This window comes from Eumetopias jubatus, unplaced genomic scaffold (assembly GCF_037043125.1).
Source record: "Eumetopias jubatus isolate StellerSeaLion01/CBP00866 unplaced genomic scaffold, mEumJub1_p1.0 scaffold_3, whole genome shotgun sequence".
NCBI lineage: Eukaryota > Metazoa > Chordata > Mammalia > Carnivora > Otariidae > Eumetopias > Eumetopias jubatus.
This window is the reverse complement of record NW_028274809.1, coordinates 54641394-54668846: the sequence shown is the minus strand read 5'-3', so window position 1 is coordinate 54668846 and position 27453 is coordinate 54641394. Positions and strand designations below refer to the sequence as shown.

The 27453-nt window shown below is 39.8% G+C and overlaps 1 protein-coding gene across 3 annotated transcripts; it reads left to right on the top strand.

Moving 5' to 3' along the window:
- Positions 1–1039: 1039 nt before the first annotated feature.
- On the top strand, positions 1040–27336 carry PLEKHA3 (pleckstrin homology domain containing A3). Of its 3 annotated transcripts, none has more exons than XM_028125171.2 (8): positions 1040–1419; positions 5648–5764; positions 12021–12134; positions 14933–15069; positions 16606–16770; positions 19933–19976; positions 22145–22260; positions 25289–27336. In XM_028125171.2, exons 1-8 carry the CDS (start codon positions 1380–1382, stop codon positions 25414–25416), a joined length of 861 nt encoding a protein of 286 aa, XP_027980972.1. In that variant the 5' UTR covers positions 1040–1379; the 3' UTR covers positions 25417–27336. The 3 variants fall into 3 exon arrangements, with proteins under 3 accessions (XP_027980972.1, XP_027980975.1, XP_027980964.1); XM_028125163.2 differs by having other exon boundaries at positions 1041–1419; positions 11979–12134; XM_028125174.2 differs by lacking the exon at positions 16606–16770 and having other exon boundaries at positions 11979–12134.
- The last annotated feature ends 117 nt before the right edge of the window (positions 27337–27453 follow it).

Below are 27453 nucleotides of genomic sequence, written 5' to 3'. Positions count from 1 at the left end.
TGGATTCTATCATTAACATGAAACTATATTCGACTTACTACACAACCTCTCTACCCATTCACCAGTTCACCTGATTTCCCAGTGAATACCCAAAGACTTTCTACCCAAATCAGAAAAGCTTCAGCGCAGGCCTGGATTAGGTTCTGGGAAGAGAGTTCGTTCTACCTCGTCTACCTCGGCTATGCTAAGCAAAACCGCAGCACTGGGCCTGCTTCGCTTAAAGCCTGCGGCATTTCATAAATCTGAATTATTGTCATGTAAGATGATCATTTCCAAACAGGATTTCTTAAAATCATAAAAGCTAGGGGAAAGCCCTTATTTCTAGAATAAAATAAATTCCAGAGTTTGGTTCCATGTTTTATATTCTAAATGAAGTAGTCGCTATCTAAGGTTAATTGTCAGCGTGGTGACGGCTCTTGGGGCCCCTCGCGGTTCCTTGCCGGAGGACTCGCAGCGGCACACAGAGGTATCTTCCTAGAAGGTAATTTCTTGGGCCCACTGAATGTGGGGGGAGGGTAGGAGGGAAACATAAATAGGTAGTTCTTTTACGTTCTTGAAACAACCAGCGGAAGGACCTGAGGCTTAGCTATAGGAAAACCTGAGCGGCCTACTTCTCCCGCGGGACGTGTGCGCGGCCAGCTAGTCCTCGGGGCTGCGGGGGGCCGAGGGCGCCGCGGGGTCCGAGTCCGCCCACCCGGACTCGGAGGGTTTAGCCCCACGGCGTGGTCGGTCCAGGCTTCTCCGGGGCTGGGGGAGAAGTGTAGGGAGCCCCGGAACCGCCGGCCGCGGGCCTGAGGGAGGATGAGGCGGAGTCAGGTGGCCTGGCCCGGAGGTGAAAGGTGTGCCGCGGCCGCCAGGCCCCTCCCGCAGCCTCCAGCACCGCTGTGGGGCAGCAGGCCGCGCCCGCTCCTCCAGCCCCGCCGCCGGGGAGGGGTTTCCCGGGACGAGCCGGCCCCTTTCATCCAGGAAGTGAAAGCGACGTCGGGGTCAATGAAAACAAACGGGGAGCCCGGGGGGAAGGAAGGCGGGCTAAGAGGAGGGAGCGCCGGGGCGCGGGAGGGGAACCGCCGTGGGGTGGAAGCGCGAGCCGAAGGCCGGTTGCGGTCGTGATTTTGTAGCTGCCGCCGCCGCCGCCCAGGCTCGCCCGGGGATGTCTGAGCCCGCGCCTGGCGGCCCCCGACCTCCACGCGGCGGCCGCCGCCCCGGCCTCTAAGGGCCGCCACTTCCCGGCGGCGCGCACACGGGCTGAGGGCGGCTTGGTGCCGGCGGGGTTGCCCGGGGAGTGCCCGGGCGGGCCGGGAGGCTGCCCAGGCTCCGCGCCTACCCAGCACCGCGGCCGGCGCCCGGCCAGGAGGATGCGCGGCGCCGGGCTCTGAAGCATGGAGGGGGTTCTGTACAAGTGGACCAACTATCTCACAGGTCAGAGGGCTCGGGTACCCCGGGGCGGGGGGGCGGTGGCGGGGAGAGGCGGGGGCCTTGGGCGGGTTTCTGTGGGGAGGCTGCGGAAAAGGAGGGTCAGGGGCCCTTCCCTCTGCTTGGCCTGCAGTGACCCTCGCAGAGAATGGGCTCCTTTTGCTTCCCGGGCTTAATCCCTCACTCAGTCCCTTGATGGAACTGGCCACTGCAGGGGACGGTTTGAGACTGCGCATCTTCCTCAGGGTGGGAAGTGCGCCTGACCGCTTCTTTTCCCGTGTAATAATACTTATTTCCTCCTGTGGCTTCCGTAACAATTTCCAGTTACTCTGCATGTGTTGGTGCAGTCTCCATCCTTATTCACACTTGATTCGGCATTTTGTTCATAACTGAGTTGTCAGGGTACAGGACTAGAATGGATCCTGTAAGATCAAGATTTAATTTTAAGAAATCTTTTCTCTATTTCTTTTTAAATTTATAGGAAATTATAGAACGGTTTATTTTACAAGCTGTCTTGTTGAAGTTGTTAAACTGTCCCTAGAGAACATTATCTTAAGAGTTGGTTGTCAGTGAGCTGTCTTTATGTTTTGGAATTAAGGTAAGTGTGAGAAATAGTGGAGGACAGTGCAATGCACAGAAGCAGAACAGTCAGTGTCACCCATGAAGTGGGTTGGAAGGAAAAACTCCGAAATGTAGAAATGAGAGACCAGCAGGGAAGGGGCTTTTTCCATGACACCGACAGCCTGGCTCATTTAAAGAGCCTTAATTCTGAGTTGTAGACCCATCTCTGTCATCAACCAGGGGTATGGACAAGTCACTTACCCTCTCAAGATCTCAGTTTGTGAAGTAGAGGGTGATCAGTTTATCTTGAAAGGTGGCGTCCAACTCCAGAATTCTATGATCTCACCACATTAGAGGAAAGGAAATGGGTTTAAAGTAAGATTAAGCAGGAAATAGATTTCTTGTTCCAGAATAATAGGCATCTTGACTTGCTACCCACTTATTTACTCTGCCCAAAGTATTGAACCTCTTGGTAACTGCATGGTACACTCAGCTTGTGTCCACCCTGACCTTGTGCAAAATCTGCATATAAACACTTTAAGGCATAAGCATTGAGCTATGGTTGCTCCTTCCTTCCTTCCTTCCTTCCTTCCTTCCTTCCTTCCTTCCTTCCTTCTTTCCTTCCTTCCTTCCTTCTTCCTTCCTCTCTCTTTCCTTCTTACTTTCTGATTAATCAGAATGCTAAAGCCTGATTTAAAGCAGCAAATTCTTTAACAGTTATGATACATGCATGTTTTATTTTGCTTACACTAAAATGTCAGTTTGTTTCTATAAATAACGTGTTTTAGCAGGGAACTTTTAAAAAATGAGATAAATATTTTTTCTTAAGCATTTTTGTTTGGGCAGTTGTGAGAAGTTACGCTGTTTAGTTGAGATATGGTATTAACTTTAAAGACAATGGTTTCTATTCTTTGAGATGCAAATGATCATCTCATTGCAAACTTTCATAAGCATAGTGTCAACAGTGTCTTGGGAGGAACCCCTCTTATGCCTAGCCTAGAGCAATGGGTGATTACTGACATGAGTCATAATATATTCCTGGAGCGAAATGTGGTCTTGGTGGCCATCTTTCTCATCTAGGGCACTGAGCACCAGCTGGTTGAGCTTTTAACCACATGTGCTTAAGCTTTTAGTCTTTGCAGAGCATTTAAGCAAACTGCTAGTATGCATTGTAGAAGCTTGCTGAAATGAAATCTTTTGTTTGGAAGAATTCCATCTTAAAAATATAAATTTGACTCAGTGGCATGCTGACTATTCATTTTAGTTCATCTTAGGTCAGAAGAATGAGCAGCTCTTCGTACTGAATGATCTTGAAGGAACCTTTCAGTTTCATGACAGTGTTCTTTGAGAATCTTTTGTAGAGAATAAGGATTTCAGTAACATTTGGTAGTTTGAGATAAAAAGAAAGTTTTTTTTTTTAAAGAATGCCTATGAATTTTTTTTCACAGATGTGTGAATCAATTAGATTTTTTTAAAAGATTTTATTTATTTATTTGACAGAGAGAGACACAGCGAGAGAGGGAACACAAGCAGGGGGAGTGGGAGATGGAGAAGCAGGCTCCCTGCTGAGCGGGGAGCCCGCCCCATGCAGGGCTTGATCCCATCATGACCTGAGCCGAAGGGAGACGCTTAACCCAGGCGCCCCTCAATTAGATTGTTTTAATTAAATATTTCTTCAAAAAGGTGTGTAGAGATAACTAACAGTCTTCATTATTTTAATATATTTAACCATGGTCACCTTTCAAGTTGCTACAAATTCTAAATGAGTCATTTTGCTCATTATTTGTTTTAAAGAGATACTGACTCACAATAATGCAGGCTTACAAAACCACAATTTGACTTATAGGCACACTGGACCTGGGGTGGAGTGTACTTTTACCATCCTGCTTATAATTTGTTTGCCACGGTGAATTAGCGTTAGATGTTTTTACCATTTCTGTGCATGCTCAATATACAATATACTGTCATGTAATATACTGCATATCTTTTCTCTCATGGATAACATATAATATCTCACTTTTCTGGTGTTTAATCACTCATTTAATCGTTGATACATTTTTTTTTAAAGATTTTATTTATTTATTTGACAGAGAAAGTGAGAGAGGGAACACAAGCAGGGGGAGTGAGAGAGGGAACACAAGCAGGCTTCCCGCTGAGCTGGGAGCCCGATGCAGGGCTCGATCCCAGGACCCTGGGATCATGACCTCAGCCGAAGGCAGACACTTAATGACTGAGCCACCCAGGCGCCCCCGTTGATACATTTTTTTTAGCACCTGTTATGTGCCGGGCACCATTGTAGGTGCTGGGAATGCAATGACAAACAAGGTGACGTTTGTGTACCAAAAGAACTTCCCTTTTAATTTGCTAGGCCTCATTAGGGGTTATAGTGTTTCATAACAAGAATTTTCCAAGTGTTTGAAATGTATTTTAATTATTTTGGATGTCCAGCTTTCTGAACTGTATTATGACATTTCCCCTTGTGAAATTTAATCTTTTTATGATGTCATTTCAAAAGTGTTACAGGAAAAGCCGTTTGGGGAGGTAAGTCCTGGGTCTGAATCGGGGGTAAGAATGACTGTCCCATCGGCCACTGTCTTGGTACTATTTGGCCCTGGAAAAACAGAATTGATTAAGCATATAGCAGGCTATGTCTAATGTGACCAGGCTGAACTGTGATTTAATAGTTACAGAAAGAACAGGGACAGTCACACTGCCTTCAGTGAGGCACTGTGGTCATGGTCACTGTGTTATTAATCAGTGAACTGTTGTAAATTAGTAACATGCTTGATAAGATTTTAGGGTACACTGAGTTTGGCTTGCAGGAGTGGCAGTTGAACTCTGAAGAAAGCCATCAACCTCATCCTCAGCTTTGCCTTAGAGCCAAGTCTGTGACAGTTGTGTGATCTAGTCACTGAATAAACACAAATGAAATGAATGATTGCAGTTTCCAGCATTTCTGCCTGAGCTGTGCAGCAGCACGGCAAAGAGAGAGGGAGTGCGGGAAATCCATGCTCTCACTACAGAATGTGCAGCTTCTGTGGAAGAGACTAGAATTCATTCAGCACTCACTTGGCAAGGGAGGGAGTTTGCTTAGGCAACATTTAAAGGGGGGGAAGGTCCCACTGCAGATTTTAAGGGCTGGGTGGCACCTGAGAGGTCATCTTGTTCAATCCACTCATTATGGAGACTGAGAACTTTGATACTTACTGAAATGATTTGTTTCAACTTATCTAACTAAAGAGTGAGAATAGAGCTGGGGCTAGAATCCATGTTTCTCTTGCTTTTTCCATTCCATTGAAACCCAACTCTGTTCCCTTCAGGAAAAGGGGGAAGTCATGTTTTACCCTTTGTGGGGTTATTACTGAGGATGAGTCTTACGGGTTGTTAATGAGAAGGTTGTGAGTCAGAATAAAGGTATTAAAAAAAATTAAAAAAAAAAAGAATAAAGGTATTACTCCCTATATTTATGCTGATCGACAGATTTCTGCAGAAGGCTCTCCCAACAAAGTGGGACTGAGGCAAGAACATTTTGGTTAAGCCTTGGCCAGTAAAAATTGCATTGTCAGTATGTTACCGTAGAGCCAAGAAAACATGGATGGTAAATTTTGAAATCATAGTTGTCTGTGTGATTAAATTAATTTCTGATTAATCTTGTTGTCCACAATATTTGTAGGTTGGCAGCCTCGTTGGTTTGTTCTGGATAATGGGATCCTGTCTTACTATGATTCACAAGACGATGTTTGCAAAGGGAGCAAAGGAAGTATCAAGATGGCAGTTTGTGAAATTAAAGGTAAGTGAATACGTGGAATTAGAGAAACTTGAAGTTAGGTAAGTAAAGTGTTCTTCACTGTAACCTAAAAAGGGGGAAAACATTTCTCATCCAGTAGGGATCTTCCAATACCATTTATTTCCTTGGCAATTAAGAGTGGCACTTAGCATTATTAAGCACAGTTTTTTGCATTTCTCCTTTTATACATGTACTTTGAATTGAAATCCAAAAATCTTAGTGTTAGTCTCCAATTTGGACTTGAAAAACAGTCTCTTAGGGATGCTACTTTAGTGTCCATACTGAGTCCACAAGTGTTCTCTTTCATTCTCATTGTAAAGGTATTGTGAGGATTAGAAGCTGAGCTTTAAAAATGTTGAGGCAGGGCGCCTGGCTGGCTCAGTTGGTAGAGCACGCAGCTCTTGATCTTGGGGTCATGAGTTCAAGCTCCACGTTGGGCATAGACCTTATTTGAAAAAAAAAAGAAAGAAAGAAAGAAAAAAAAAAGCTGAAGATAATGAGGCAAGCTCTGTAGGGCTTTTGATAAAACATGAAGTCAGAGTCATAAACTCTGGTTCTTTGCCGAATTGGAGATAAACTCTTCTGGGTGATAGAGGTTTTTTCCTTTTCTTCCGAAAGAGAAGAAATAAAGCAATAGGTCATGCTGTAATTTTCACGATGGGAGGTTTCATGGACCACTGATTCATTTGTATGTCTGGTTGGGTTGTGTGGGGTGGAGGTGGGTAGGAGAGATCAGACAAAATGATAACAAAAAGTATTGAATTCTTCAGGGAATTGAAGGAAGAACTAAAGCACTAGAGTAGTAAATATCAAACACCTACAGGCCTTTTGCGTTTCTCCTCTGTAGCTTGAATACTTGTCCTTCCTGAAGGGGACTTCCTTTGACATGGCGAGCTCTTGGTCATGGCTATCAAACGCTTCAGAGTAATCTTACTGCTCTGTGCATTTTCTTATTTAGATTAAACCAAAGCAGCAGCTAATGCGTTATGTTACATTTTCCAGGGCTGGATTGCTAAATTTATGTGGTTTCATGGTAGTTCCCAGTATGATTTAGCCATGGAGACAAAATAGAATTTTTGCTTGCTACACATCTGGTTCTTCATTCATTTAAGACTTCTTACCACTAGGACTCTTTCAACAACAGTGATTCATAATCTGGGGTAGATCAGTGTCATCCAGGGAGCTTTCTCCAAAATGCACGTGTCTGATTGTAACATGCTCCCGTTAGTTGAGAATTACTACTGTTCTAATGGAAGGAAGTCATGGCTATCTAAGATATAGAAACACTTCAGCCTAGTGTATTATTACTGCATCTTCCCTGAAATATATGTGGTATAATTTTGTTGTTTATTTTTAACAAACATACTGAAATGTATACAAGTAAGTGTTAGCTTTCCAGGTACTCATTTTTGACGTACTTATTTTTAATTGCACCATCATCACCTGTAACACTTTAGAACTCCTCTTTTAGAATTTCCCATATGGGGGCCCCTGGGTGGCTCTGTCAGTTAAGTGGCTGTCTTCAGCTCGGGTCATGATCTCAGGGTCCTGGGATCAAGCTCTGCGTCAGGCTCCCTGCTTGGCAGGTAGTCTACTTCTCCCTCTGCTATGCATGTGCTCTCTCTCAAGTAAATAAATAAAATCTTAAAAAAAAAAAAGAATTGCCTTATGAACCAGTGTATAAATTGCACAAGAAAAGCACATTCAAAGCATGAGGTTTGGTTTTTTTTTTTTTTTTTTTTTTTAGTGATCGTTTTGTCTCATTTTATTCCCCAGATTTGATTCCAAATAATATTTGGTGAGAATCAGAAATCAAACTACAAAGTTCAAAGATTCTCCACCCTTGAGGATATTTAAAAGACTTAGTGGCAGAATCCTAAGGCAATTCTAAAATGTTTCAAGTGTGGCAGCATTTTTACTGTTGTTGTTTGTTTGAAGTAATCATTCTATTCAAGAATAACATACAGAAAAGGGAATAAATCTTAAATATTCAGCTTGAAGAATGTTTACAAAGTGTACACGTGTAACCACCGATCAGATTAAGAAATCGAATATTATCAGCATCCCAGATGCTGGGATATTATCCTGTCTCCTCAGCCACTAATCCCTCTAAAAAGTAACATTAATCTTTTATTGCCATAGGTAAATATTGCCTACTTTTGAACATTTTATAAATGGAATAAATCAGGATTTTGTCTGTATGTTAGCTTCTTTCACTCAACATTGTGAAATTCATCTGTGTTCTGTGTAATAGTAGTTCAATCATTCTTTTTGATTTGTAGTATTTCTGCTGTGTGAATATCTCACAATGTGGCTATCCATTTTAGTATTGATGTATATATATATTTTTTCCATTTGGGATTATAATGAGTAAAGCTGCCATAAAGATTCTTATATATTTCTTTGTTGAACATATGTATGCATTTCTCTTTAGTATATATCTGGAAGTGGAGTAGAATTGCTGAGGCATTGGGTATTCATACATTTAGCTTTAGCAGAACTAAGGAGATAATTATTTTTGACACTTGCTAGTAAGGCCAAATTTATTCAAGTCTCTCATGATAAGTATAGGGACTACTGCAATGGGGTTTTGTAGTAGGGGTGAGAGATTGGGCTCAACTCTGAATACGATAAGAAAAGTGGAAATTTGTAGCCAAGGAGTAGAGTTACGGGGGGAATCGGTGGATGGAAAATTACTAAGAGAAAACATCAGGGAGTAGGGGGCATTCTGGCTAAACTGACCTATAGGATTCTTGCTAAACTGACCTATAGGATTCTAGCTGAAGGCAGGCTGGGGTGATCAGATAATACCTGGGAGATATTGGGGGTAGAGGAATTTGTTCAGGCATTGAGGGTAATCCGATATTGATGGTGAAGGATTCTGGCTAAAGTGACTTAGCAGAATTCCTGCTAAAATTGGACCCTGTAAGGACAGAGATGGAAGCCCAAGATCAGGCCTTGTCAAGCAGAAGGCTCAGAGGAGTCTGACTGAAGTTCGATCCAGGAGAGAATCTTTGTCGCAGATAATGCCAAACTGTTTCCCAAAGTGGTTGTACCAATTTATTCTTGAACTAGCAGAGCATGAGAGTTCCAGTTGCTTTGCATTCTTTCCAAAACTTGCATTATCAGTTTTAAGATTTTGAATATTTCTCGTGGTATCTCATGGTGGTTTTACCTTGTATTTTTTCAATAACTAATGATGAGGTTTTTTTTTTTTTTTTCAGTTACTAATTAGCCATTTGAACATCCTCTTCTTTTGGAGTCCTTTTTCAAGTCTTTGGCCTAATTTCTTTTTTTTTTTTTTAAGATTTTATTCATTTATTTGACAGAGAGAGACACAGCGAGAGAGGGAATGCAAGCAGGGGGAGTGGGAGCAGGGGAAAGCAGGCTCCCTGCCAAGCAGGGAGCCCGACGCGGGGTTTGATCCCAGGACCCTGGGACCATGACTCGAGCCAAAGGCAGACGCTTAATGGCTGAGCCACCCAGGCGCCCCTTGGCCCAATTTCTAAATTAGGCTATCTTTTATGTTGATTTGTAGGAGTTCTTTATATAGTCCGAATGAGTCTTTGTATTGTGAGTATCTTCTTCCACTTCTTAGGTTGCATTTTCTTTGTTAAAGATATCTTTTGATAAACAAGTTCTTCATTTCAATAAAGTCCAATATTTCAGTTTTTTAAATTAGAATTTTTTATGTCCTGCTTAGGAAATCTTTTTTTCTTCTTGAAGGCTTATTGTTTTACCTTGTATACTTAAGTCCGTATTAGGTCTGTGATTGACTTAAAATTTATTTTTATATATGGTATCGGCAGGGGTTAAGATTCATTTTTTCTTAAGGGATATTCATTTGACAGTATCAATTATGGAAAACAGCAGCCTTTCACCTAGAGCACTGTAGAAACATTTTTGTCACCAAGTGAGTGACCGTGTACATTGGGTCTTTTTCTAGACTGTCTTTTGTCCCAGGGGCCTGCTTTTCTATCCTTCTGCCAATGTCACAGTCACACTGTCTTAATTTCTTTAGCTTTATACTTCTTAGTATCTGATAGTCTAAGTCTTCTAACTTTGCTGTTTTTCAGGATTGTCTTGGCTATTATTGGCCCTTTGCATTTCCTTAACACATATTAGAATCTGCTTGTAAATTTCCACAAATGTCTGCTTGGAATTTTGACTGGAATTGTATTGAATCTGTACATCAATTTAGGGAGAATTGTGTTCTTGACAATATTGAGTCTTATGATCTATTAACATGGTGTATTCCTATACTTAATTAGGTTTTTAATTTCAGGATTGTTTTACAGTTTTGCATATAGAGATCTTGTCCATTTTATGCTAAGAACTTGATGTTTTGGGAGCCTTATTCTTAAGTTTATTGTCTTCTCAGGTGACTACTTTGGAGGGGACATCTTTGATTAATACACCAATTTTGGTATGTTTAAAAAGGAGACATCTTCGAGCACCTGGCTGGCTAGGTCGGTGGAGCGTGGGACTCTTGATCTCAGGGTTGTGAGTTCAAGCCCCGTATTGGGCATGGATCCTACTTAAAAAAAGAAGGAGTCATCTTATTTTCTTTTTTTTAAAACAAAGTTTCTGCCTGTTCTTTATTTTTTATTATTATTATTTTTAAAGATTTTATTTATTTATTTATTTGACAGAGAGAGAGAGAGAGAGAGAGAGAGAGAACACAAGCAGGGGGAGCAGCAGGCAGAGGGAGAGGGAGAAGCAGGCTCCCTGCTGAGCAGGGAGCCCGATGTGGGGCTCGATCCCAGGACCCTGGGATCATGACGTGAGCTGAAGGCAGGCGCTTAATGACTGAGCCACCCAGGCATCCCTGGAGTCATCTTATTTTCATTTGTAGCAATAATTATTAGAAATTAGAGCTTTGTTTTCTTTCGAGGTAGCTATTGGTACTTTCACTAGTATTAAGTAGCCAAAAAAGAGTTACTCTTGGAGCATGGGGATTTCAGTAGTTTTATCCCAGCTTGGAAATCTTTTACACCCATCATTGATTGTTGCATGTTTATATATTTCACTATCTACATCCGAGGATGGCCTTTATAAGTAGAATGATAAGCTAGCAAAGCTTTTCTGGCACTATTTGCCATAGTATATCTGGTCAGTATTTTCAGTAATTAATCATATAAATAAGGGCTTCTGCCAGACTTTCAAGGCCCCTGAAAATTAGGCTCAATTCAGCTTGTCCATTCATGAATATCATTACCATGTAATACAACACAAGGTTCTGTGTAGGCTTGTCTCCTCAGTACATATTATGTTTATTTCCTCATCTAGGCCTTTTTAAATGCAGTTTTTCTCTTAACTAAATTCTACTGTTGTCAGATCCTTCTTCCTGAAGCTTTGTTTCCAACCTCTTCTTACTTTCTCTCATTTTAATTACACAGGATGTCTCTGTACCAAAGAGTTTATCATTTAGTCGTTTTGATTATTTTCGGTGTGTCGGTTTGTCTCCCTGGTTAAAATGTCACCTCTGTTAGAGCAAAGACTCCTTTCTTTCTCCTCTGCGATCTTACCCCTCTGCCAGTACTCCTCTGAGCGAGGCAAATGCTTACTGATTAAGGACAGTGTAGCACAAATTTAGTCTTACAACAAAGATTGAGGATTGGCTCAGTATAATTCTTGATTAGTTCTCTGTTGTCTGAGTATCAAGTCAGGGGTGGTTTAGGAGAGGTGGGGAGGATGGTGGGAAAGAGGAGAAGGTCTCAGATACGCTTGTAGTGTGCCCTTAGTTGAGGACTGCCGTGCTAATGGAAGATGGCCGTAGGTACCATTGATTGTGCTTCTTCTGAATGTCAGGCACTGCCCTAGGCTTGGGCGGGGGGGGGGCGGGGATAAAACACATTTTCCTTTCAAAGAAATCAGTAAAACATGGTGGTAAGTGTGACACTTATGTCACACTTATGTGCCTGTGTACTTAAAGTAGTACAGGCAGCCCCCAGAGAGGGAGTTTTTAGTTTTCAGTGCTGTTTTCTCTCTCTCTTGCCACCACCACTTTGGCCCCCCTGCCAGCATGAGTACATGTGAGCATGTGTTTTTAAGGGGCCACTAGATAGTCCCTTAGGGAGAGGCAGTGCCTGCATCCTGAAGCTCAACTTCTTGTTTTAGGTGTCTGAAACATCTAATACTGTGTAAGAGTGATTGTTTGATTCTCCCCAAATTACTTAAGTTTGTGACTCTATTTCCCCCATGTTTATCATCATAGTCCATTCAGCGGACAACACAAGAATGGAATTAATCATTCCAGGTGAGCAGCATTTCTACATGAAGGCAGTGAATGCAGCGGAAAGACAGAGGTGGCTGGTTGCTCTGGGGAGCTCCAAAGCCTGTTTGACTGATACTAGGACGAAAAAAGAAAAAGGTAACTATAAATTTTTCTTTTGTGATAAGAGTATTTTCTTAAACATAAATGTAAAGTGTCCTGTGCACTTTTAGTAATCTATCCTAAAGACATAATCAGAAATGTAGAAGATGATTTACATGCATAGATATTCATCATAGTAGAAAAAACTTGTAAATAATGCAAAGGTTGAAATTTAGGGGAATGGTTCAGTAAACTATAGGCTGATATAAGCTGATATGTAGCCAGTAAAATGTTTACAAGGAATTTTAATAATGTGAGAAAATGCCCAATGTTAAATGATAATTGCAAAAAAGCAGGATTCAAAATTATATATCCATTCATTGGTCAGCTCAGGAAAAATTTGTAAAGTTGGTCAAGTTGTTACCTTTGGAAAGGTAATTTGTGGGCAGGAGACTCACTGTTCAAGCATCGGGGTTCCCTGCTCAGTGGGGAGTCTACTTCTCCCTCTCTCTGCCCCTCCTTCTGCTCATGCTCTCTCTTTCTCTCAAATAAATACATAAAATCTTTAAAAAAATATTTACATTTTGGTAGTGAGTTTGCAGTTGTTTGATTTTTCTTTTCTATCTTTTCTTTGTTTTTTCAAAATTTTTCATTGAGTATATATTACTTTTTTTTTCTAAAAGATTTTATTTATTTGAGAGAGAGAGAGAGGGGAAGCACAGAGGGAGAGTGAGAGGGAGAAGCAGACTCCCAGCTAAGCAGAGAGCCTGACGTGGGGCTCGACCCCAGTACCCTGAGATCATGACCTGAGCCATAGGCAGACGCTTAACCAACTGAGTCACCAGGGCACCCCGAACATGTATTACTTTTATAATTAAAAAATAGTAGAAGTTAGTTAGATTACTGAAAACACTAAATTTGGGTATTGAAAAATGAAGGCCCAGAATTGAATTTATAATCATTTAAAAACATATGAAAGAACATCACGGGTAGGGTATGGCTAAGGGTAGGATAAGAAGGAGTGGAAACTCACAATAGCCAAAAGGTGGAAAGAACCCAAATGTCCGCAGACAAAGAAAGAAAAAAACAAAATGTAGTATTATACATACAATGGAATATTACTCAACCTTTAAAAGGAGGGAAATTCAGACACGTGCTACAACATGTATGAATCTCAAAAAGTAAGTGAAATAAGCCAGTCACAAAGGGACAGATATTATGATCGCACTTACTGGGATACGTGGAGTAGTCAGATTTATAGAGACAGAAGGTGGAATAATGGTTGACGGGGCTGGGGGCGGGGGGATGGGGCTTTATTGTTGAATGGGTGTAAAGTTTCACTTGGGGAGGATGAAGAAGTTTTGGAGATGGATGATGGTAATGGTTGTAGGACATTGTGAATGTATTTAATGTATACTTAAAATGGCTAAAATGGTAAATTTCACTACATGTATTGTACTACAATTGAAAAAAAAAAAAGAAGGAATGGGTTTAAATTTGAGTAGAAACTAATTTAGGTTAGGTCAAGTGGGCAGGTAGAGCTGGTTTGGTCCATTGTGGCTAGAGTGGCTTTGGGGCTAGTATCACAAAGCAGTGCCCCTGATCCAGGGAGTATGGAGAAATGCCAGGATCTAGCACGTGTATTTTCCCCTGCTTCCTCTGCTATTTACACTGCTGGTTTAGAGGGTATTGGTAAGTGAATGGCTGAGATTATGGCTGGATAGTTAGTGTGTCTGGACATATTAAAGGAAGTAAGCTCTTAATAAAACAATTCTGAGAACAGTATAATGTGAAGATGAAGTTATGAAAGGACCAGAAGAAAATAGATGTTTATATAATAGTTTTGACTACATAAAAATTAAAAACTTCTATATGTCAAAATGCACAATAAAGAAAACTGAAAGAGAGCAGATAGATCTGGAAAAGCGCTTCCAGTATATAGAATAGGACAGGGGGAAGATTGCTCTCTTTAATGTGTAAGAACTTTTATAAATTATTAATTTGTATGTTATTAAGAGAAAAAGCCGAACGTCAGAACTGGAAAAATATGTAAAGGTTAGAAAAGACAATTTACAAAAGAAGAAATACAAGCACGTTTTAAATGAAAGATGAGTAATGGAATGGGAATATCCTGTGTAAAATGTCCGGGCGGGGGGTGTCCGAGGGGCTCAGTCGGTTGAGTGACCAGCTCTGGATTTCGGCTCAGGACATGATCTCGGGCTGGGGACACTGAGCCCTGAGTCATGTTGGGCTCCACACTCGGCATGGAGTCTGCTTGACATTCTCCCTCTCCCTTTGCCTCGGCCCCTCCCTCCATTCACGTGCGCGCACGGGCTCACTCTCTCTCGCAAAATAAATAAAATCTTTAAAAAAAAAATCCAGTGGTCATCACCTTGCCTCTGGGAATTAATCTACCTAAACTTCATGTCAGATATATGACTCCCATTTTTTTTCCCAATTATTTGAAGAGAAGGTTTTTCTTCAAGACCCTCGTATCCTATTTCCAAGGGCTCCCACCTCTTAAGCTGTAGGTTTTTATGTCTGTTGTCTTACTTTTTAAATGATTCCATTTTGTTTTATTTTTTTATTTTTATTATTTTTTTAAAAAGATTTTATTTATTTGACAGAGAGACAGCGAGAGAGGGAACACAAGCAGGGGGAGTGGGAGAGGGAGAAGCAGGCTTCCCGTGGAGCAGGGAGCCCGATGCAGGGCTCGATCCCAGGACCCTGGGACCATGACCTGAGCCGAAGGCAGACGCCTAACGACTGAGCCACCCAGGCGCCCCTCCATTTTGTTTTATTGTTCAAAGGATATGAAAACAATCTAACTGAATGTTTATATATGTTCCTTTCAGAAATAAGTGAAACCAGTGAATCTCTGAAAACCAAAATGTCTGAACTTCGCCTCTACTGTGATCTCCTAATGCAGCAAGTTCATACTATCCAAGAGTTTGTTCATCATGATGAGAATCATTCATCTCCCAGCATAGAGGTATACAAAGATGATCCTTTCATGTCTGGTTATGCTTTGTAATACCCTGGTGGGTGAGGTTCTTCCCATAGGGTGGCAGAGAAGCGTTTTCAAAATGAGCTATTTTTAGCTATTCTGGGCTGTCCCTACTACAGACTCCAGATATCTGTGGGAACTTCTAGATTATATCTGTGCAACCAAGTAAAGCAGGAAGCAGCACGCTTCTCCAGGGAATCAAGGCTGATTTTTGCAGCTAATCTGATGATTTGGAGGTTGGGGTGGGAAGGAAGCATTCCAGGCTTTGTTTTCTGGGCTGGAATCATTGGGCAACTGCTGTTCTCTTTCTTTTGGTAATAAGGTTCCAGTTTCAGGGACTGAGAATTGATAATTTAGCTTTATCAAAGAACTTTTTAAAAATGTCCTCAGAACAGTAATACAGGAATCCAATTTCAGATGTGTGGGGCCTGACAATGAGATGGGCTCACACTTTCTGATAAAGGAGGACCAGTGAGCCCTACTGTTCTCCGGGTGAAAGGCCGGCATGGTTCTCAGTCTCCTTTTACCTAACCTGGGAGAAATGGGACAAGAAATCTTCCTGCCCACCCCCCCCCCCCCCCCCCCCCGCCGTGGCCTTCTCCTGGTGGGGAGCGGTCTTCTGTGAGGTCCCCTTTAGTTGTAGGCATGTTGAACCCCAAGGGCATTTACTGTCTCACCACAAGCTCTCTGGAGGTAGGTGCCCTCACATTTGCTCCGCAGCTCACTGACCGTATCAAGGACCTTCCACTCTGCCATTCTTGGTGTATTTCATTGTTCCTCTAATCCCCAAGGCTTCAGGGTGACTGTCAAGGTCACACAGATGCAGGAGGCAGTTGGGGTAACCAAGGTGGAAAGAGACCTTCTCGACTTGCTGTCCTGGGCTTTTATCTGGGAACAAAAGTCTCAGCAACTCCTCAGCAGACTTCTCTCTCTCTCTCTCTTTTTTTTTTTTTTTTTTTTTGGTCTGGGTCAAAGGAACCTAAGAAATATCAATATTTGACAAAGAGTCATGGACTTGCCATGACTGGCTCAGACCAGTCTGTATTCATCCCCCAGGGTCAGGACACATTGCTGTCATAAAGCAAAGATTGGGGTTTGTATTCTACCAAGGAAGAAGTGGGAGAAGGGGTTTGGAGTATATATGAGTTGTGCCTGCCACTAAGTAACTCTCAGGGTGTTTCCATTGCTGTGACCTCCTTCAGAATTTGGTTACTTAGAAAATTACTGTTTAGGTTGGGTTTATCTACGATACATTTTTGTACATAGTTTTTCAATATGATTGGTTATTTGGTTTAAATGCAAAACTTATTTTTTCTTAGACTCTAATTTCATACACTGCTTGATAGACATTTCATATTCATGTATTGCTTTAATTTTCTAAGGGAGTAGATTTTAAGTAGATTTGCATATAAGCTAGTAAGGTGTCTATTGGAGATAAAGTTTAGTCACTTGATTAGAATGTGGTGCATGATTCCATATAGTTGTGTGTGAGTTTGTTCAACTCAGTGTGTAATTTTTCAGAACATGAATGAAGCCTCTTCTCTGCTTAGTGCCACATGTAATACATTCATCACAACACTTGAGGAATGTGTGAAGATAGCGAATGCCAAGTTTAAACCTGAGATGTTTCAGCTGTCCCATCCGGATCCCTTGGTTTCTCCTGTGTCACCTTCTCCTGTTCAAATGGTTGGGAATTCTTTTTCTTCCAGTGATGTTGCATGTTTGTTTTTGTTTTTATTTTTAAGGGAGGAATCTGGCAGTGGAAGGGGAAATAATCAACAGATTGAATTTTTTTTTCGATTGTACTCCTCTTCGGTGTTGGAGCCTCTCAGCTCTTTGGGCTCAGCATGTACCAAGGTCCTGATCGCCTCCCCATGGAGGACTGTACCGTTTACCCCAGTGTGCCAGGAAAATATTATACTGCTCTGCGGGTGTTGTGACACAGAAGAGGTTGGGGGCACTGCTCTTCTTGGGATAAAATTAGGGATAAAATTAAGCAAAGGGGTAAAATTAAGCAAATCGTAAAGGCGTTGTAAGGGGTTTGAAGCAACACGATATAGGGAAAACAGTGTTTTATAGTCAGTATTTGGAACTGAGCCCTCTGAGTAGGCAAGTTCCTTAATCTCTCTGGACCTCGTTTTCTTCATCTATAAAATAAAAGGTCTCTTCCATCAGCAGGTCATTGCAAAGGGGCTAACGTGTTTAACACAGGTGCTTTGTGTTAGTTTCTTTCCTTCTGATTGCCCTGAACAACAAGTACTCTTTCCCTGGGGCAGTGGACTCCTTGTCCTTCCCAAACTAATAAACTTGCTTAGGCAAGCTGTGTGGAACTCGTAGGTGAGACAGAGTTTGATGAGACTTTACATTTCTTTCATCCAAGTATTTTCAGGAGCCCTTTTATAGAGGGAAGAATGCCACCTGGTACTATTTTAGCAATTACTTGAAGGCTTATTTGTTAGAAGAAAGAATAGGGTACAACTTATTCCTAGGTTTTTTTATCCACCCCAGCCAATTTAGCTATATGAGATTAAGTAAAGATTATTATCTAAATTTTTTTCTAATCAGTGTATGATGGGCCAATAGTGTCTTCTGGGACAGGTGTACTATGAAATGGGTTTTATGGGCAGATTATTTTGGGACATGCTAGGTTAACTTAAATGAATTGGGTTTCTCTGTCATAGGACTTCTTAGAACCTCTTTTCTTAGAACTTCTTTTATGCTAACATGTATTATGAATCTCTGAGAAGGAGAGATGGTGTGCATTGTTTCTGGAATTTATTTGACCCTTCTTACATATTTTTGAATAACATCTCATAGTACAGTAGTGTTCAGCCGAACAGTTTGACGATATTGCTTTATAAAACAATTGTAGATATGTTACGAACTGTGAAATAACCTATACAGTTGAACCAGAAAAGATCTTTTGAGATGGATGTATATATAGTGTTACGTTCCTAGATTGGGCGCATTCAGGATGGTATGACTGTAGATGTCTCTTCTAGTGCTATGTTCCTGAAGTTGATATATAAGGGGTACACTGTTTTTTAAGGTGTCAAGTACAGACTTTACTACAAATACTACTGTATTTGACTTCATAGAATCACATGCAATAAAACCACCTCAAAGCTGCCTTGTTTTTGTATTGAATTTCTGAGGAAAATGCCTTCTGTAACAAATACTCTGTAGATTTTACGTCTAAGAAACTATAACTGTTTTTAAATCAAAACCTTTTATCAGTAGCAATTTGATAGAAAGTCCAATAAGCTAATCTAAAAAATATTGGCTATTTTTACTTGCTTTGCCATTTTACTTCATACATCAAGCAAAAATTGTGGCTTATGATAATTAGTTCTGGAGACACAGCGTGGAAAAAAGGTTAGACAGTCTTTTTGGGAAAATCTCTTTTTTTTCTTTTTAATAATATGAGTAAATGGAAGATAAAGCTGTGCAAGATTTGAGAATTCTAAAACTATTTAAATTGACTTTTAAACTACTTTATGTAGTTAATCTTATTGTGTCCCTCCTAGAACAAATTTGCATTCAATTTTATTTCAAATCCTAATCAGAAGTTCAAACAATCGTCATTTTGACCCACAGATTGAGTGATTATTGTAGTGGTGATGTCCTTGGGTGAGTAAGCCCAAAGGACTTGACTTCTGTTAAAGGAGATGTTAATGTCCATCTGCAACTTGATGTCAATCATATTAGTGTTCCCTGGACTACAAATTGGGTTGGTAATATCTGTTATCATTTCAACTGGGACTTCTCAGAGCAACTGGTGGCTCTTGTTACAAATACAGCAGGCATTTACATAACACAGATGTTAGACTTGGACTTGTAAGACCCTTGAGCCCCTGCGTATAAAAGCAACCGTCCTTAGCCTGTAGTATAAACTTTGCTTTTTTGCTACCTTGTTGAACATTGAAATAATCTGTTTTAATTGGGGCCCTCCTATTTTTTTTTGGTGGAGTAGTTGGATCTTTTAAATTCAGTTTAGTATTTGTCATATTTGTTAAAGCTTTTAATCAGGTTTTTGAAAATTTCTTTAAATATATGTTTTAGAGACCTATTTGAGACTTGAGGTTCTTCTTCTGAGTTTTTTTTTTTTAATTTATTTGAGACAGAGAGATACAGAGAGAGAGAGAGAGAGCGAGAGCATGAGCAGGGGGAGGTGCAGAAGGAGAGGGAGAAGCAGGCTCTCCGCTGAGCAGGGAGCCCAACATGGGACTTGATCCCAGGACCCTGGGATCATGACCTGAGCCGAAGGCAGAGGCTTAACCATCTGAGCCACCCAGGTGCCCTTCTTCTGAGTTCTTTAAAGACTTGAATTACTAATGCCATCTTCCATGAAAACCATACTTTAGAACATCTGTGTAACAGCGACCTGAATAATGAATTATAAAGAAAAGCTTTGCTACTAGACTCTTTTCCTGTCCTATAAGAAAAAGAGAGGGAGAGATATTTATTAGAATATTTTCTGGCTTGTTAGATATTCCTTTAAATTGTATGGTTTTTTGGAGTGGTTATAATACATTTTTTATATTTTTATATACATGTACACACATACATATATGATATATGTAAAACATAAAATTTGGTTTTAATTATTGAGAAAAGAATCTAGCATATTTTTGATATGTGTTGGGAAAGATTCCGATGAATGGTTTTTAGGGACAAAGCTTGACATTGTGCTGATAGTGTTGCTTGAGTCTGTAAAGGATAAATTTCTTAGCCAGTCATTTTTTTCATCTGAGCAAATTTGTGTTAATTATGATAATGATAATACATTAGAGCTGTATTATTCTACTTGATGTATGGATTATGTTCATTTTCTTTTTAAATTTCTAGATGAAGCGTTCTGTCAGCCATCCTGGTTCTTGCAGTTCAGAGAGGTAAAATAACCTTTTCTTTTAATCAAGTTCTCTCAGAATTATACCTACTTAGAGAAATTTTTTGGGCCTTTAACCTGAAGTAGTGTGGGATGGAAACTTTTCTTGAGCAGAGCCTGGTTCTGATTTGCTTAGCATTATATCTAAGTATAGGGCCTAGCACCAGTAGGTGAAGTCAGTGAAGATACATGAGTGAATAAATTAACCAGCAAGGTAAGCACCTTGTCAGCTCTTGTACCTTTTTTAAATGTTTGAAATTACATCAAATGATGGTTGGTAGAAATCCATTTTTGAGGTATCAAGGGTCCAATGATTAGGCTCACTTTCCGACAGCTTTTTATCGTCATATAATAATGCTGATCTGTTGTTTTGTTAAGAATTAAAGAACTTACCGAAAAAAGAGAAAAACCAATTGACATTTTAAAGTATATAGTCATATCAGCACATTTAAGACATTTATCCAATATCCCAGACCACTAAAGTGTTTTTTATCTTGGTAGGTAAGTCTTTTAAGTTGCTCTGATTGTCTTATTTGGTTCTTTGGAAATTGGTGAAATTGTAGTGACACTAGCTTTTATTTTTCTACACTAAGGAAAAGGGCTAACTGAGCCCTTAGTATTGTCACTCCCCACCCCCTCCCCACCATGATTATGTGACCTCTGAATTATCATGTGCTCAGAGGAGCCCTGTGATGTAAATATTTATCTCTCCAATCCTGTCAGAGAATGAAGAGTTTCACCGGCTGAATTTTCTAGAAAAATAGAAGCTTGATCCCTTTTACAAACTTCTATTTTTGTGATAGAAATTTTTCTGAACTGTATTTTATCTTTTCTACCTCTAATTAAATAAAATATAATTAGGCTTTTTTAAAAAAAGTTATTTATATAGAGAGAGGGAGAGAAAGAGCATGGGAATGTGCAGGAGAGAGGGGCAGAGGGAAAGGGAGAGATGGTCTTGGGCAGACTCTGTGCTGAGCAAGAAGCCTGATGTGGGGCTTGATACCACAACGCTGAGATCAGGACCCTGAGCCAAAACCAAGAGTCAGACACTGAACCAACTGTGCCACCCAGGTGCCCCAAATATAATTAGAATTTTAAAATTATTTTTTTCTTGATGACGCAAGATTGTCATTAGGAACAGTAATATTGGGCTTTCCATACAGTGGCAGCTGAAGTGCTGTTGAGTGGTGATGATTTGCTTCTATGCTCGATATTTTAGATTGATTTTTCTAGTTTTCTGATTTTCTAGACTATATGTATTTGTTTTTAATATTTATTTATTTGAGAGACAGCGAGTGTGTGCCAGCCGGGGGTCGGGGGAGAAGGAGCAGAGGGAGAGGGACCAGCAGACTCAGCGCTAAGTGCAGAGCCGGACATGGACGTGGGGCTCAGTCTCACCACCCTGAGATCATGAGCTGAGCTGAAATCGGGAGTTGACGCTTCCCTGACTGAGCCACCCAGGCGCCCCCCCACCAGACTGCTTTTTACAGTAGATTTTGTAGCCTCCATTTGCCATGTCTATTTGTTCTTGCTGCTGTCAGTGAGTTGACCTCTAGCATGTTCCTTACCTACGTGCCTATCCCCTTCACTCTGCTATTTTTGATCAGATATGGATTGACACTAGATACATGCACTTGTGAAGTCATAACTTTTAGTTTTCAAACATTGGTTAACCCTCTGATATGTCTACAGTCTCACTGGACCCTTCTCTATAAAAGAAGTTGCTTTATTTTACCCCCTTTCCATTTAGTTTGGCTCAGAGGTCATATTCAGGTTACCAGCTGGATTCTAAATGATTTGACTTGCCTGTGGCGTGACCTCTGAAGGAGTTGAATGTTGCTAAAATAGAAATTTGGAAATAAAAAATAGTTCGTCTTTCATTTGAAGAAGTCATTTAAAACTCCAGTTAAGGGGTGCCTGGGTGGCTCAGTTCATTAAGTGTCTGACTCGATTTCGGCTCAGCTCATGCACTCAGGGTCATGAGATCAAGGCTCACGTCTGGTTCCTTTCCGAGTGTAGAGCTTGCCTAAGATTCTCTCTCCCTCTGCCCCTCCCCGCCCACCTGCACCCCCCACTCATATGCGAGCTCACTCTCTCTAAAAACAAACAAACAAAAATCGCTCCAGTTAAGTTGAGGGTATTACAATGTAATGCGTTCTGCTTAATTTGTAGGAGTAGCCACTGTGTAAAAGAACCGGTATCTGCACTTCACCGCCTCTCCCAGCGACGCCGAAGAACCTACTCAGATACAGACTCTTGTAATGATATTCCTCCTGAAGACCCAGATAGTGAGTTAAATGCAGCTCTGTCTCTTTCTTTGGCTTATTTTCCAGAATTGTTGTGGTGCTCTATAAGTGTTGAAATAAACGAAGGATACTGATAGTCAACACTGTACTTTGCCCTTGGATTCATTCCTTAATTCAGAGCCAGGGAAACAGCACACAATCCACAGAAGCTCCTATTTCCTCTTACAGACACCTTTGTTATTAGTTATTATCTAAGAAGTGCTGAATACCTCTATGTAAGTGCCGTATCTTTGATTTATATGTGTGTATATATAACATCAAAATGTTTTCTTCCCAGTACGTTTTAGTAATCTCTTAGTAATGTTCTACTCCCACTATATTTACATTTCAAAAACATTTTAGAAGAAAGCGTGAATTGTGGGTAGGATTCTAGGGGAAAATAAAGGCAAGGTCTAAGTTCAGAGAAAAAAAAAATCAGCATTGTTACTTAAATAATTTGAAATGGCCAAGGAAAATACATTTTTCCGGTGGTGGTGAATTATAGTAGCATTTATTCCTGTGCCTTTTCCTCCCTTTTTCTTCAAAGAGGCAGCATAAAGAGATTGAATACTTTAGGAAAGGTTTTGTGGTTTATGTTCAAATTTAGTTATTTTTCTCTTCAGAGAGAAAGCTTTTTCAAAGCTTTTGTTGAGTGGTGATGATTTGCTTCTATGTTGGGTATTTTATTTATTATTTTTTTTTAGATTTATTCACTTGTTTTGAGAGAGTGAGAATGAGAGAGAGAGAGAGAGAGAGTATGAGAGGGGGGAGGGTTAGAGGGGGAAGCAGGCTCCTCGCTGAGCAGGGAGCCCGATGCGGGACTCGATCCCGGGACTCCAGGATCATGACCTGAGACGACGACAGTCGCTTAACCAACTGAGCCACCCAGGCGCCGCTATGTTGGATATTTTAGATTGATTTTTCTAGTTTTCTGATTTTCTAGACTTTTTTATTTATTTGTTTTTAATATTAATTTATTTGGGAGAGAGCGAATCTGTCTCAGAATATCTAGTTAGACAGTGGTGACCATGATTTGTTGTGAACACAAATAGGGTCTTACTATTACAACTCCATTAGTAGACTTTTGCTTTTCAGAGTCTTTCCTCTTGCCCATGAAGCATGTGTGATGGAAATTACATACAGTTCCTAGTTAGGGGACAGGTCGTGTTCCAAGAATTTGTAAGTCTGTCGTTCGGAAAACAGATTTTATTTCTCTTGTGGAGATGACATCATAAATGGTGTTTAGATTTCTTTAGGTTGCCTGGAAGAGCCCCGCTAATTCACATTGATTAAAACTTGTTTTACGGAACCAGAAAGTTAAACAGGTTTAATGATGGGGGGAAGATAGAGTTCATGAAGGTGGTGGAGTTTGGAGAGGGACTGCTGGTCATTTTCAGATTTTTAGAAAGTGATGGCATCTTTTTTTGTTGTTGTTTCTTGCAGAACTATTTATTGATATAGAGCACTGCTCTGTGCTCATTGCCATTTTTGAATTTAAGTTGGGACAGTGGGTACAAAAAGGAAGGAAAAGGGGTGAGGGTGGGAAGGGGAAGGGAGAAGGAAACTTCCCCAGGCCAATTTAGTACAACTTGGAGGAACTAAGTGGAAGAGGGTTAGAGGTTTGGTGTGGGAGGCAGGTAGGGTGGATTCTGACTGACCTTGTTCTTTCTGCCCGGTTTACGTGACCCTTTGAATCTAGAGCCCATGAAAGAGTTCTGTATGCTGCCTGTACTTTTCTCTAGATACTGCTCCTTTTTAGTCTAAGGGGATCATTTTCATTTGTGATGGCGAAAATAATTTTTTAACCAACTGAGCCACCCAGGTGCCCTGCGAAAATAATTTTTTAAAAAATCCAGCCATTTTTCTTAGCTCTCTTGTAAGCACCCTGGTTTTGAATTTTTGAAACCAATTTTCAGAAGCTCTCAGTGTGCATGCCTGACTCCATTTAGCATTCCCATAGTTAGCTGTTAAGGAGTGTAACAGAACTAGTCACACATACCTTCACACACATGTACACACATACACACATGCATCCGCAGTTATATACAAACATATATCTCAGTTCTCTAGAACGTTTTTTAAGTTGGGAAGTGTGGCTAGAGAAGTTTTATCCTTAGATTTCCATCTGTTTATCGTAAAACTTTGTGTCTCAGTTAGTTGACAAAGCAGAGACTGAATTGGTGCTCTTCTTTAGAAAGTACATGTTTTGCAATTGGGCAGTCTTAGTGGCTGCCCCACTAAGAAAATTTATCCCCAAGTATTCTTTTCCTTGAGAGAGAAAACTTCTATTTTTTATTAACTAGATTTAAAAAAATTATAAAAGTTGTAACCGTTCCTGGTAAATTCAAATAACATGTACACACAAAAGTGCAATTGTTTGGGAATGGGGCCATGCCAGTGTGTTTAGCTGTGTTCAGTTGCAGCTGCAGTGAGTTCTGTGAGTTGTATTCCACGTGGAAATACGGGAACTTTCGGTGTGAGGTACCTTGTCAGCTTTGCTCAGAAAGTCTTATGATGAGAAGAGTAAGACCTGAATTAGTCCTCACTCTATTACCAGTTGTGTGATCTTGGGTGAGGCATGTAACCTTTTTTGGATCTTGTTGTTTTGTTTTGATTTTTTTTTTCCCTAGAAAACAGAAGGATACTAACGGCATTACAACAATCAGGCTGAAAAATCAGTAGGTAACAAAGACTACATTCACTTCAGCATATATTTGCTGACTGCCCACTATGTGCCAACCATGGTTCTAGCAGTGAGCCAAACAAATATCTCTACTTCTGGTGCCCTTGTAATTTAGTTCCTTAGCTATGAAGTTTCTCCTTATGACTGCCAATAGTGGGAAGGTGAGATTTTTCTCTATTAAGCAAATAGTCAAAAAAATTAATAGGAAGCTGAAAGAATTTCATGTCCCTAAATAGGAAATTTAAAAAAAATTTTTTTCCATGGAGAACTGGAGTTAATATCGATAGCATATTTATTTATCATTTATTTACTTATTTATTTTTAACCTTTTACTTAATTTCTTAATAGGACCTGTTCACTGTTCAAGAAATACACTTAATGGAGATCTGGCATCAGCAGCCATTCCTGAAGAAAGCAGACTTACGGCCAAAAAGAAATCTGAATCGGAAGACGCTCTTCCATCCTTCTCTTCCTGAGGAAACGGAAGTGTCCAACTTCCTCTAAGTATTGCTATGCAAAAGCTGCTGTACTGAAACTATGTTATAGGGAGTGGTTTTTCCCTTAGGATTTCTCTGCACTTTATAGAATACTGTAAAACAAACAACAAAAAAACAACCCACATACCTTTGAAGTGTATTTTATCTTTATATAGTTTATTTGCAAGAGTATTTTCCTAATAACTTCACAGTATGAATGTGCATCTTTTTTTTTTTTTTTAAACAAATGATGGTGTAACATTTTGACCTCCAAAAGGACAAATGTAGATATTTTTCTAAAAAACTGTGAGGGACTGACGGATGAGTCAGTGTGTATTGTAGCTTATAAACATGAAATCTTAGAAACAAGGTTTCTGTTTGACAGAAGTGTAGTATCTGTAACTTGTGCCATGGACCAAATGGTCACTTTACCCCAGCTAAAAATGAGTTACGATAGCAGCTTGATGGTGATTCTATTATATTCCCTTAAGCAAAAGGAAACATTTAATATTCTACATATTTTTAGCCCCAATACCGTGACATATTGAGGATTTTTTTAAAAACCAGACTATGCTGTCCTTCATATGTGAAGTTGACACTACTGATTTGTCAAAACCAAATGTTGGGTTAAAGTATTTAACTTTTATTTATTTATTTTTCTGTTGCATCAAAAAATGATTGCATCCTAACTTTTATGACCTACCAAATTTAAGATGTGTATACGTTGTTATTTACATTGTTCTAGAAAAGAGGTGAATGTTGTAGTGACCTTGCTCACTTACACCAGAGAAATAAACGCCTTTCAATGGAAGAGGATTTTAGTGCTTTTTTCCTAAAATAGACATTAAGCTGCTGTTGTAAGGTATTAATGTTTGCAGTTCTTTAGACTATCTAGAGACATTTTTTTATTTATGACTATTTATACAAAAAAAGGAATTCTGTCAAGGTGACTGCTCTACATCACTTGAGAATGGCATTATTTAATTAAAGAACAAATAACATTTTTTGGTAGTGCCTGTCCATACCTATTGTCAGTGTTTGCCTTGTAAACTGTTTTTTTTTTAAATTCACTTTGGAGGGATGGTTTTGTCCAAGGTCTTGGATGAGGAGCACTTTAAAACAAACTGGTTTGGTGTTTTTAAGTTAATCACATGTTTAATAAATATATGGTTTTTGCATTCAAACTCATCATATAATACATTGTATTTTTTACATTGTTGATACTCTGTCTAATCTTTATCAAGTGCTATTGGTGTTCTTTATTGTTTTGATTTTGTTTGTATATTTGGACCTCCTAGTGAATACACAAATGAGGCATGTTTTTAGGTTTGTTGCCTATGAGCTTAGAATAGTGTGGCCTATTTCACTTTAAATTTCTCTCACAGGTTTATGTGGGACACTTTTTTAAAGAGTTAATATTTGGTATTTACTTCACTAAAAATAAATCTGTAATTGTAAGTTTAAAATGGACATAAATAATCTAAATACATTAATATGCATTTAGATAAACTGTATGCTACTTAAAAGTATTTGTGATTTTAAATAGCACACAGGTCATTATATTAAGTGGAAATTTTTTTTCTGCTCATATGTTGTATTTCATGTTTAATTTGAGAAAATTTTAATAATGTAGTAAGTTTCACGTTGAGCAAGTAATCAGAGTTTTTGCTTTTTGTCGTGGTAGTAAGAATTTCCATCGTGATTAGATCATGAAAGTCAAGGTGCTACTGATAGGGAGTTTTTCAGGTCAGTATTTTTTTTTTTTTTCGAACCAATAGGTTTATAATGAAAACACTATAACAGGCTTTTCAACTCATAGGAAATAAATCCATTTTTTATTGCTTTATCCAAAAAGATGAGTTCCTGAACAGTTTTCTGTAAATATTTTTTAAAATAAAATGCTATCATTTCTGGTTCGTATCATTTTTTTCCCCCTTGAAACAGGTGCTTTGAACAGGTGTTGCCATATTCCTCAGTATGGCTTTTATTGTTACTGGGCCTTGCTTTTTCCCCTTAGGAACCAACACATTTGTGAAA